Source organism: Kogia breviceps, chromosome X (genome assembly GCF_026419965.1).
Source record: "Kogia breviceps isolate mKogBre1 chromosome X, mKogBre1 haplotype 1, whole genome shotgun sequence".
Lineage (NCBI taxonomy): Eukaryota > Metazoa > Chordata > Mammalia > Artiodactyla > Physeteridae > Kogia > Kogia breviceps.
In genome coordinates this window covers 127,122,941-127,136,696 of record NC_081330.1, presented here as the reverse complement: position 1 = coordinate 127,136,696, position 13,756 = coordinate 127,122,941, and the positions used below count along the sequence as shown (strand labels likewise).

Here is a 13,756-nt window from a genome sequence, read left to right as displayed (position 1 = left end):
ACGTGGCGAAAGCTACTGGTCTCCAGAGATCTTTGCAGTAGTCTTAGTAGCTAAGGAACCAAAGTTAAGAGGAAATGCGCATGCCCTTATCCCTCCCTGAATGAGGAGGATGTTACCGTGTCGTACAAGTGATAATACACGATGCAATCCTATGGACTTGTTGAGCGCCTACCACACTAGAGAGGGAACTTTGCCTTTTCGAGAAAATGACTGCACTAGAAAACAATTAGCAAACATGCCAAGTGCACACATAATTAACGGCTAAACCATGGGCTACAGAAGTTCTAGCACCGTGGGGTCCAGTATGACAGCCACTAGCCAGTTGCAGTTTCTGAGCTCCTGACGTGTGGCTAGCGTGAACTGAGACGTGCCGTGAGGATGAAACACGTACATTAATCACTCTTGTACTGATCACATGCAGAAATGGTATTTTGAATATATCAGGTCCAATACACTGTCTAGTAAAAATTAATTTTACCTATTTGGTTTCACTTATTAAAAACTGTGTTTACTTGGAAATTTAAAATTGCATGTGTGGCTCCCATTATATCGCGACTGCACAGTGAATTGGGAGGCTTAACTCTGGCGGGGTTGGGGGTGTGGTCTTTCCTAGACCTCATGTTCTTCTAACTGACTTCCTTTGCATCTTTCACCTAGTGGGTCTGCACCATCTCTCTTTGAAGCTAGCCAGGCTTACTTACTTTCCTAGGGTTCTCTTCTGAAACTGTGGTGGCAGTCAAAGTTCTGAGGAGGGGAGTCAAAGTGAGGAGGAGGGGAGATAGGAGGGAAATTGGAGAGCACTGTTGCTGTTCAAGATGGGCTTTGCCAAAAGGACAGTGAAAAGTGAATCTAATCTGGTTTGAAAGAGAAGAAGAAAGACCATAGAATTCAGATGACTGTCATTTGCTGATTTTGAGGCTGCAGTGTGAGTGTGTGTGTGTGTGTGTGTGTGTGTGTGTGTGTGTGTGTGATGAGAGTCTGATATCGAAAATGTCACCATCTTCAGACCTAGGCTGACTATCCATACTACATCTGTGGAGGTGTTTAAAAGTGTTTCCCTCCACTTAATTCCAAGTGGCCATCTGGTCATTTTCTAAGGAAAAGAAAGATACTGTCCTGCTTCCCAAGGAGTCCAACCCACTAGGAGAGGGAAGAGACATGCACTTAAAGGTCATGAGGATTCTTGCCCAAGGACTGTACCTATATCAACAAATCACTATGCAGTTCTCCTTAAGCTTTTAAGATGAAGTTATGGATCTCATTATTCTATTCATAAATTCAAGAAATTTTATGAAACCAAGAATAATCACTCTCGGGGGTCCCTGAATCAATGTTTGATTCACTCAAGTTGAACAGACTCAACTCCATTAAACAGTCACTTCCATCTGTATATGAGTTAAGTTCCAGTACACATTTTAAGAATTGAGGTAAAACTTACATACAGGGAAATGCATAAATAAATCTTAAGGGACAATTCGACGGGTTTTGATAACCATCCTAACCAACAGCTTAATCAAGGTATGTTTCCACCGCCCCAGAAAGTATCCTCAAGCCCCTCTTCCAGTCAATTTTCACCCCTCAGGTAATCACTGTTCAGATTTTTATCACCAAATTCCTGTAACATTTTAAATTGTGTTTATAAATGTAACATATGCAATTTACTTTACAACCACTTTAAATGATTAACGGGACAAAATTAAAACCCTAACAAGGTAAACCTTCCCAAGTCCTTAGGTAGCTCTTAGAAATCTAATAAAAACTTACAAATGTACTGAAACTCAAGTTCTAGTGAACATTCTAACATTGGCTTGAAACAAACGATTTTACGCTTTTACCTTAAAATCAGAGGTCTACAATAAATTACATGTTTCAGATTAGAATCTCAAAGCTAACCTGTCAAATTTCTGTAGTATGTCATTTTCTCTTTAATGCTACAAACCCTTAAAATACAAACGTTATGTTTTAGTCCTAAACTGTAACCCAAAATATTGATTCTATGGCTATTATTTAGGTTTTCATTTTTTTTGTTTTTTGTTTTTTGTTTTAACATCATTCTCAAACTTCCAGGGGACGAGGGGAAAAAAGAACATTATTTACTTAAGGAAGTAAACTGGAAGTCATCTCAAAGAAGTTGAGGTTACCAGGTCAAGGATTAACAGTCAAAGATTTGAGAATAATTCACAAGACCCGAAGGCTCACTGGTTCTACTGGTACCACTGATGTATACCCATTGGGCCCTCGCTATCATGGGTTGGACAGGGTTTCCAATTCCCCAGCAGACGGCAATGTTTCTGGTCATGAGAATTCCCCCTAGGAATTTTTAATCATGTCTTTCAACTCTACCACCTAGTTTGGGTAGCTGAGGTCGGGTAACCACTCCAGTTGCTTTACTACTTGATTGGATTCAACCCATTTCTTTACTGGCTGATTCTTGTTCTGTCTGGCTTCAAGTCACATTTCTGTGGTGATATTTACCTTAAAGGGCCATTAGGATATTGAAGTCAGGAAGTTACAGTAGGGGCTTGTCAAGTGTTCATTATCGTTTTTCATATACATTTGCATAAGTCCTACCATTTTTGCTTTCCCTACACCACAGTCTACACCTTGCTGTGGAACTATACCCACTCGATACAGTAATCATCCCTTTCTAACACCTGCAAGAACGGACAAGGCACCATCTTCCTAACCTGGGTAGATAGATGGAAGGTATCCTTGAACTTAGCACAGCCTAATGCCAAGCTTGCCAAGTCAGAGAATTAGGCTACTATGATAGTTTTCATCACCTGAGATATATGAACCTGCTGTTATATCTAGTGAAAATCCTTTTAAAAGCATAGTAAAAGCTCTATCATAAATTCCTAGGCCAGGAAGTTACCTCACTTGGTTGTAAAAATCTTTGTGTTGGTCCTCACTGAAAGCCTTGTACATTCAGGGGTAGCCTCGGGCTTTTTAAATAGCTGAATTTAAATTTTCATATTTCTGTTTCAAACAAAAATAGCCAGTGCTACAATTGCGCTCTTGTTAACAAACACTTGATATGCATGACTCATCTATTTTGCTGGGGAGTTTCAAAATTAGAACAAAGCTTTTCAGTTTTCCCTACAACATTTAGCAATTAAAAACAGAAGTCAATTGAATAAAGGTAAAAGATGATGTGTCCTGTTTTTCTCATAATCTTATATACAGAGATAATTTCAGCTTGATTATCACGAAAAGCAATTTTATATTGAGAAAAATAATTTCAACTAGATATTTTAAAAAAACTTTTATTGATGTATAGTTGATTTACAATGTTGTGTTAGTTTCTGGTGTACAGCAAAGTAATTCAGTTTTATCTATCTATCTATCTATATTTTCATATTCTTTTCCATTATGGTTTATTACAAGATATTGAATATAGTTCCCTGTGCTATACGGTAGGACCTTGTTGGGTTTTTTTCTTCTTTTTAAAAACAATTTATTGAAGCATAGCTGGTTTATAAACTAGATATTAAGACCCAGAAACAAAAGAGGCTGGTTCAGTAACAAAATGATGGATTGATGGGTGGGATCACACTTGTCTCTGGATGGCAGGCACAGGAGCAATAATGGGACTCAGTCTTTTACCTGACAGTCACCTTCTCATCTGGGATCATTCCTTTCACACCTCTGACTCTCTCACCTGGATCCATCCAACTACCACCATCTCAAGTGAAAGCTGAGTTAGAACTATGATGGCAATTTAAAAAATGTGTCATGACCCTTTCTTATTATTCTTTATATCACACCAGAAACAACTCTGCTGCTCTAATCAAGCATCTAAATATTTCAAGGCAAGAAGGTCGTGTGTGGAATAGGGTAGGGGAGACAGGATAAAGAATTCCTGTGTTATGGGGAGAAACTACATTAAGATATGTCAGTAAAACCATGTCTTCGCTCTTCATTCCTAATGCTCAACCATTTGGCCTCCTCAATTAAGGCAGATTATTTCATATCTAAGTATTAGCCTTGGAAATCTGCATTGCTAAATTCAAATATGTAAAGGGATTGTCTTCAGAGGCAGGCACACGTGATCATGCTCCAATACAAACCACCTGGTAGGATTCTGAATCTGACACAATACTTCATTCTATCCAAATTGGAAAGACTATGGATGATAAAAGGTTTGGATCATGTTTTTAAAAAAGTTTCAAAGCTGAAATTTGGGAATGTTATTCTGAAAGTAATACCAAACTAACTAAGCCTTATATTCATTCATTCATAAGATTCATCTCTTATTCCAAAATATTGGAAGATGTTCTACTGATGTTTTCTCAGTATTCTTCATGAATATACCTAAGAAGGAAACAGGATCCAATGCCCTTTATGAATCATTTTTTTAAGGCAAGAGCACAGACATTCAAGTATGTGTTACATACTACCTTAATGAACAGTTAAATTTAATCTCCACTGAGAAAAGCTAAATTTGCTTCATGAGTTGTCAATTTTAGCAACCTTGGTTGAGTAAACTGGATACAAAGCCATTAAACACATGCAGTAGTCAAAAATGAATCTTCTCATCACTCAAAGACATGGAAAGATATCCCATGCTCTTGGACTGGAGGAATATTGTTAAAATGGCCATACTACCCAAAGCAATCTACAGATTTAATATGATCCCTATCAAATTACCCATGACATTTTTTCACAGGACTAGAAAAAATAATCCTAAAATTCATATGGAACTATAAAAGACCCAGAATCACCAGAGCAAGGCTGAAGAAAAAGAACAAAGTAGGAGGCATAACCCTCCCAGACTTCAGACAATACTACTACAAAGCTACAGTAATCAAAACAGCATGGTATTGGCACAAAAAAGACATATGGATCAATGGAACAGAATAGAGAACCCAGAAATAAACCCACACACCTACGGTCAATTAATCTTCGACAAAGGAGGCAAGAATATACAATGGGGAAAAGGCAGTCTCTTCAGCAAGCGGTGTTGGGAAAGTTGGACAGCCACATGTAAATCAATGACGTTAGAACACACCCTCTTACCATACACAAAAATAAACTCAAAATGCCTTAAAGACTTAAACATAAGACATGACACCATAAAACTCCTAGAAAACATAGGCAAAACATTCTCTGACATAAATTGTACCAATGTTTCCTTAGGTCAGTTTCCCAAGGCAATAGAAATAAAAACAAAAATAAACAAATGGGACCTAATCAAACTTACAAGCTTTTGCACAGCAAAGGAAACCACAAACAAAACGAAAAGACAACCTACACAATGGGAGAAAATATTTGCAAATGATGTGACCAACAAGGGCTTAATTTCCAAAATATACAACAGTTCATATAACTCAACAACAAAAACAACCCAATCGAGAAATGGACAGAGACCTAGATAGACATTTCTCCAAAGAAGACATACAGATGGCCAATAGGCACATGAAAAGATGTTCAACATTGCTAATTATTAGAGAAACGCAAATCAAAACTACCATGCGGTACCACCTCACGCCAGTCAGAATGGCCATCGTTTAAAAGTCTACAAATAACAAATGCTGGAGAAGATGTGGAGACAAGGGAACCCCCCTACACTGTTGGTGGGAATGTAAGTTGTTGCAAGTATGGAGGTTCCTCAGGAAACTGAAAATAGAATTACCAGATGATCCAGCAATCCCACTCCTGGGCATATATTCAGACAAAACTGTAATTCAAAAAGATACGTACACCACTATGTCCACAGCGGCACTAATCACAATAGCCAAGACATGAAACAACCTAAATGTAAACCAAAAGATGAATGGATAAAGAAGATGTGGTAGATATATACAAGGGAATACTACTCAGCCATAAAAAAGAATGAAATAATGCCATTTGCAGCAACATGGATGCAACTAGACATAATCCTACTAAGTGAAGTAAGTCAGAAAGAGAAAGACAAATACCATACAATATCACATACATGTGGAATCTAAAATACGATACAAATGAACCTATCTATGAAACAGAATCACAGACATAAAGAACAGACTGGTGGTTGCCAAGGGGGAGGGGGTTGGGGGAGGGGTGGAGTGGGAGGTTGGGGTCAGCAGATGTGAGCTTTTATACACAGGATGGATAAACAACAAGGTCCTACTGTATAGCGCAGAGAACTATATTCAGTATCCTGTGATAAACCATAATGGCAAAGAATATGTTTTTTAAAAGAATGTATACATATGCATAACCGAATCACTTTGCTGTACAGCAGCAATTAACACAACATTGTAAATCAACAATACTTGAATTTAAAAAAAAAAAAAAAAAAAGAAAGAATCCTCTCCAGAGAAAATGAAGTTCTGTGTAGTCCAAGAGTTCCTTTTCTCCTTTGTCCTGAGAATCCTAAGACTTAAACTTAAGAGACCAATCTTTACCACAGTGGCTTCTCATAATCCAGTTTCTGAATGCCACCATATCTGCAGTATCACATTATCCTTATTCTAGAGCTGTTTAACGAACAGCCATGAATGACTGTGGGTTGTCGGATGTGGTTCCAGAGTCTGACTCTAAATATACCTTGAGAACATTCTCACAAGGGCTCATGTGGGGTGGGAATCTAACCCTTATCTGCAAGTGACAGTGGATCACGACTTTGGACAGTCAAGTTGGCCCCTAGCAGGATACACGTCATCCAAGATCAGACACCTGTCCACAAGATACAAACAGCACCTTTGGTGTTCAGATGGTGGTCTTAATCCAGTGGCTCTAGATGGAGCAACTGCCAAGGTTTCCATAGACGGAGAATGCTTTGACATAAAACTACACAATAAAATGAATTTAAACAGAAAGGTTCGTCTTTCTTTTAACCCAGCAATTTTTTCCTTATTTCAAAGTTCACATTTGAATGCTTTTTAGGGCTTGGTGAATGGCTGAAAAATTCTTTTACAGACCCTCATCTGTTTTCCCAAATCAGTTTTTACCGTTTCTTAAGCTATTTTATTAAAAGAAAAAAAATAATTTAAAGACTTGGTGTGAAAATCAACGGCAAAAGGACACAAAAAAGTGATTATAAACAAGGCAAGATAAGCCAAAGGAGCTAAAAAGCCAGGACTTTGACAGGATGTTGCTGGCTTAGAGAATGGCCCGCTAGTATGAGCTCGGGCAAGGACGGTGACGTCAGCTGAGCCTTTATCTTCTCCAAAATGCTATGGCAATCAGACATCCTTTCATAGTTTTTCTCTACCATCTCACTGTGGATTTAGTCACTGGTTACCTGTAATTCCCCAAATGAGTATCTACTGCATATCCGGGTATTGTATTCCCTGTGAAAGAACTTGATTCTCAGAGTGTGTGGAGGAATAATATGATATCCCTCATTGATTCTAAGTATTTGCTTAGCTAATAAACTAGGTCCTCTGATTTTTAAAAGAAAATGGGGAGGAAGACGAGATGATGAAGAGAAATAGTCCATATGTGATCTAAAAATGTGAAGTGCTGCAGCTGATCCAAACTTTGACCACGTTTTATGGACTCGTTCCACACCCCAGAACGAACTCCAAACTCAACCCAAGGCAATTTTCTATTGCATTCTTCTCTTGTAGAAAGCAAAACTCTGGCGAAAACCCACTAATTTTTAGAATCCCACCAAATTACACAAACATTTCGTGGGAGTTGACCTGATGTTGCCTTTTGTTGCCTTTTCAGTGCCTCTGTCTCTGAGTCCTAGACTGCCTTGGCCTCATACCCTCTTGTCCTCTAGTTTAAAAAAAAAAATCGGTACTTACTATCAAAAAGCTATTTCACTTGCTTGTGTAAAAACAAGCTAAGAAAACAATGGGGATGGGGGTGGGAGACCTTCAAACTCTTTTCATTCTAAAGAAAAGCAGAAGTGAATCCCAGGAAGGAGGTGTGGACTTATAAGGATGTGGCATTTCCTCAGGATTTGGTGGGAATTCATTGATTTCATTTACAACAATTGAGAGTTGCCTCTGGCCTTTGAGTGTTTTTAGCTCCAGCTGGCACAGAGATTATTTTCCCCTGGAATGCTCATACCCGAACACAAGGACACCTTCAGGAAGAGGAAAAGGAAGAAATAAGGTCTAGGAACCTAGGACGTGAACCAGGAAATTCTTTTCCACTGCACTGATTTAAAAGACTGTCATGCTGGTGCCGAACAAATCCCACCACCTTTTGGGGGGGACATTTTCCCTTGGATGTGTGATCGTTTTGCATCAAGATATCCGTACGATTTTCCCAATAACCAAAAATACCATTTCCTGACAAGAGTCAGGGATGCTCATTGTAACTGTGAAATATACACGGCGTTCCTCAAGCCCTCACTAAACCTTCACAACCAAATAAAGGTCAGACTCAGATACAATGTTAAAGTCCACCGAACCCTCATCTCTCCAAAGCCAGTTCCTACTTATCCACCCTCAAACACTTTGTATTCCTATAGAATGAACTCCTGGCTTTCTGTACATACACTCTTCATTTTTCCACCCCCGTGCCTTGGTTTGCCCTGCAAGCACTGCCTCTCCCCGTGTCTCCACAGGCCCGAATGTTTACAAACCCTTGAAGGCGGCCTCACACCGTGTACGACCTCTCCCGGCTGACAGAAATTTCTCACTTCTCTGAAATTCCAAAGGGTATAATCCCCACATCTCTCGTGGCAATTCGTTTTTCTGTTTGGTATTGCTCTTTCATGTTAGTTGAGATAGTAAGCTCCGTGTGGGCAGGGTCCTTTCCACCTAGCACAGGGCAACACACACGAAGGACACTCCCCATGCACTAATGGAATGAACTAGTGCGACCACTTAACCAAACCAAAGTAACTGACCTCAGGCAAAAGTTGACAGCCTCACCCAGAAGTATGTGTTTAGTGAACACAGCTCAGAGATCAACAGTGTCCAGAACAGGAAGAGCTGAAAGTCAGGTTAAGCTAAATTATCCACGTCTTGGAAATAAGGCAGAAAGAAGACTGAGTCCTTCTGCTGTCATACTAGAGCAGACTCCATGAAGCCAGCCTAAGGAAGGGTCATCTGACTCTCCAGGCTGGGATGTAACGGAGTCTGACTTTCTGTTTACTATTGATGAGGGCTTAGTCTCTGCAAAGTGAAATGTTAACTTAGAGAAAACTGATGGGATGCAACTTCTTTTGCTCAAATGTAATGATTTTATTGCCCCTTCGGTCACCAACCAGTTTTGCACCGAATTTAGCTATCTTACTCTAGCACTCTTTCCCCCCTACTACCTACCACCAACCCCCACGTTTGTACGTATCAGTTTCTGATACGAATCCTCCTTTAAGCCAGCTTCATCATCTTGCTTATTCCTTCATCAAAGATTAAATAAATTTCGAGGCAGACTCATTTGATTATTATATGAGATTCAGATGCTCAATTTTTAAAAATTATACTTTGAGAATCTGAATAACTATGAATAAGGGAACACGTAAAAATAGGGACTGCTGGTGTCATTATTTTTCTACTTATAATTTTCTTAGATTTTTATCTAGAATCAATTTCCTAAATACCAAACTTATTCACCCACACGCATTTCTTTCCATTCCAAAGGATTTGTACGGCAATAGTAACAGTGAACGGAATGAATGTTCTTTACTCTTTGTGTAGAATAACTTCTAATGGCATGTACGTGTCTATTTGAAAGTCTGCTGCAATCAATTCAGTAATAGCTTTATTTTAAAAGCCTGTATGTCAACTAAATACCTAACCTTTTGAAATAAAAATAGAATCTGCTTGTAAATTTTGTGAATGACACATCTATCTATCATTTGAAATTACTGAACATTACAGAATGCAACTTTACATGTTAGGATGAACAGCATTTTTGTAAGTTCAAGCCATACTAATACTGCATTAGGAGCAAGACAGTGGTTCTGAAATCACTAAAGGCCATAATAGAAACCAGACACTAATGCTTTAAGAAGTAACTAGCTGAAACTGAATGAAATAATCACCTAATCCATAATGCATTTGTAAGATTTTGCCATACAACACAGGTAATTTTTTTCTTTTCATTCTTTTTTTTTTTTAACTGAAGAGAAATAATTCTTTCTTATGGTCCTAAACATCAAATGCTATCACATCATAAAAATGAAATATAGCACATGGATCATTTTTTTGTTCATCCATTTAATTCTATAATACATATTCACTTCACCCTATAATGAAAACATTATGCTTGTTCACTATTATTTACAATGTTGTTAAATCAGCAAGGCTCCAAATGCTCCCTAGAAAGATCACTGCCAAAAGCGAATCTGTTCTAAGCGGAGGGTTAGAAAGATCTGGGTTCTGCAACTCGCCCTTGCTGTCAGTGCTGCCTGCATGCTCTTGACTTAATCCCAACATGCTGCAGTTGTGGTCAATTTCATGGAAACGTATCTGACAACCAAGATGTATTTAATACACACCTGTAGTGGGATGAATTGTATCCCCCCCAAGAAAAGGCATGTCCAAGTCCTAACACCTGGTATCTGTAAATATGACCTTATTTGGAAATGGGGTCTTTGCAGATGGAAATCAAGTTAAAGTGAGTTCATACTAGAGTAGGGTGGAGCCTAATCCAATGACAGGCGTCCTTGTAAGGAGATTTGGACACAGACACAGAGACACAGAGGGAGGAGGCCATGTGATGACAGAGGCCGAGATTAGAGTGAAGCAGCCACAAGCCAAGGAAGGCCAAGGATTGCCTGCGTCCACTAGGAGGTGGGAAGAGGCATGAAAGGACACTCCCCAAGAGCCTTCAGAACGAGCAAGGCCTTGCCAACACCTTGATTTTGGACTTCCGGCCTTCAGAATGGCAAGAGGATCAACGTCTGTGTTTCATGCCGTCCAAGTTTGTGATGACTGGTTACAGCAGCCCTCAGAAACTAAGACAACACCTTTTAAATAGTGCTTTTTGGGGCTGTTCTTTGTAAGTGATTCAAATCTACAAGATTAGGAATGCTAAGGAAAGCTGGATCAGGGAGAGCTGTGATAGGAGCAGGGGCAGAGCAAAGCAGTGGATGGGGAGAGATTCTCGAAGGTTCTAGTTCCTTCTAATTTCATCCACGTTAGATGTCTAGCTTCTGCAAAAACTCTGACTTTAAGAAGATTCCCATTGGAGAAATATAAAGGGTGAGGGTATAAAAACCGTGATCAAGCAGTTTTCATATGAAAAATAGCACACAGAGATACTCACCTCCACATGTTGACATGTTTGGATGAGTTTAGCCAAGAGCGTCTCCAGTTCCGTGTTCCTCTTAATAAGGTTGGTGAGGTTACTCTCTAAGTTTTGCTGTTCAAAAAAAAGAGAGGAAAATATTATTCTGCATACTTTTAATACTTTAGTATATACAAAATTACTCATACTCAGGAAAATGGATACATTTTTCAAGAAATCTCAATGAAATCTCTACAGTTTCAAGTACTTATAGATTTAAACTGGATTTTGAAAAGTCACAGTATAAAAGATTATTTTCAAAATGTTCAGATCTCACTCTTTTTGTTCCTGCTTCCTGTACGAACTCAGGCACATTTCACCGAATAATTAGTCATAGGTTATTTCCAGGTTGTGAACGAGGGAGAAAAGCGGTCATTGGATTTCTCATTCCTTTACCTGAATCAGAAATGGCGATAATAGTAGGAATATATTCCCACATCAAATCAACTATTGTTGGATTTTTAGAATTTACCATCTTATGGGCAGGCTGAGGTCAATCCGTTGGAAGCAGGTCTGAACTGTCCACCTATTGATGACACCTATGGTCATTTATAGGCATTGATAAGAAGTCCTCATCATACACGTTCACTCATAGTACGTTTCACTGTACATGCTTCTATTCTTTGCCTATCATCCTATCAATGCCAGATCACAATTCCTTGAATGCTACATTTTTCATATCACTGTCCTCCTTAAGAATCTAGAACTATTCCCTGTTCCTTTAGAACATCAACATTTTTTGAAATTTAGTTTATTGAACTACGGTTGATTTACAATGGTGTGTTCATTTCTGCTGCCTCATGCAGGACATACTCCACCATGTTTCCTCTCAGGTCCTCACCGCCCCCTCGCTCTCCCCCCTCTCATGTCTGCATTTCCTTTCATTTCGGATCCTTGGAGACTTTCCACTTATGTTTAAGCTTGGTTATTATTCTTTAAAATCCATTTTAAAATATTTTATCTGTAATTCTCATGTGTTCAGAATTCAGAGGGAGCTTTGGGGCATTATTTCATCTGGACTGGAAGATCAACAGGAAATCTTCCATTTCGACTTTGAGACACTCAAAGGGTCTCAAATATAAATATTTTAAGGGAGAAAAAGAATCGTTTCTCCCTTGAAGGGTGGGATACCACGAAAAGTCAGAGAATGAACCAGACAGAGTGATTTTAGGTGCAACTTAATGACCCCATGTTTGCATCAACGAAAAACTTGCTTTCAAAGCTCTTTACCACCAGCACGAAAGACAAATGTTTTTCTACTGTTTGAATTAAACAAAGTGCAACCACTTCATGGTTCGAGACTAGAGAATAATTTCGACGCCTTCCATTATTCAGTGTCTCTGACCTAGATATGACCACTTTATGGTATATTTGTCAACTTACTTTTGTATGTTCATCTTAGGGAATCCTTTAACTTCTCTTTTTGGCTGACCCTTCAGAGCAGGAAATTACCAGGGAAATACATCATAAAACTGTTTAAAGTTCAATTGTCATAGGTATGACTTCTTAAGCTACTCAGCAAGAGGTCCAAATAAATATAATCTAACACATTTAGACTTTACAAACATCTACTTGCTTTTCCCTCCCTTTATTAAGGATACATCATGTATAAAATCTGTTTTTAATCAACTAATATGCAGACTAAAGACTGTGGTTTAAACACATTGACCTATCTAGATCCTTTGGGGTTATTCAAATTTAAATAGTACAAGTGTTACTGAAGTCCGCAAAGAATTACCAAGTCACTTAGAAGTATAATAAAAGGGAAATGAAGCTGAGAGAGAGACTTGTTTCCAAGAGGTACCAAAGGGACTGACAACACTTTTCAAGAGAGCCCGGGTAATGGGCAGGTAACCAAATCCAGTCCTCAATGAACCATGCATCCATAAGCTTCCACTACGGGGACTTCTGTGGAGTTTTCTCGAATTTAACTGTATCACTAACATCCTGTGTGGTGATCGGCAGGTCCTATAACCCCTTGATTTTGACTGTGCCTTGTGCAAACGAGAGAGAACATTTTTTTGGCATCAGAGTCTTGGGACTAAAGTGGATATAAGTATCTACTTCCCTATGGATATCTAAGGAATTCTACAGAGTACCCACCCCAAAAGTTCTAGTTTCCTGTTCTCACCTCGAAAACATCAATACATTTCCATCTCCTTATGGAGCTGAACTTTGTAGAAGTCCAAAGAGTCAGGCTTGAGTGGCCACACGTGTAGAGTGAGGGGCCTGGGGCTACAACCCCAGCTCAATTCTCCTGGGCAAATGACGCTTGGGCTCAGTTTTCCCATCCATGAGGTGTAGAAACAATAAATGCACCCATCTATGCTATTGTTCAGTTCAGAGGAGAACATGAAAACACACCAGGAACTATACAAATGCTTGTTGAAGAAATCATGTAGGGTGAAACATTGTTTGGTGTCAGTAGCAGACACTACGGGGGCGGGGGGGAGCCCAAACCCCATGCCTCAGGCAGTCACCAGTTCTCCAAGCTTGCTGGTGTGGCTTTTTGCTGCAAGTACCTGTTCCTTTAGGCTCCAGGGCTTTTTCTGGCCCCAGGCAGGGCAGGCGGGGG

General features: G+C 39.2%; 1 protein-coding gene across 6 annotated transcripts in view; it reads right to left on the bottom strand.

Moving 5' to 3' along the window:
* Positions 1 to 13,756, bottom strand: part of MID1 (midline 1) — a 394,966-nt gene that overhangs the window by 83,345 nt on the left and 297,865 nt on the right. For all 6 annotated transcript variants that reach the window (XM_059050103.2, XM_059050101.2, XM_067023069.1 and 3 more), the window contains exon 3: positions 11,161 to 11,256. In XM_059050103.2, coding sequence (XP_058906086.1) covers positions 11,161 to 11,256 — 96 coding nt within the window. The remainder of the gene's footprint in view (positions 1 to 11,160; positions 11,257 to 13,756) is intronic.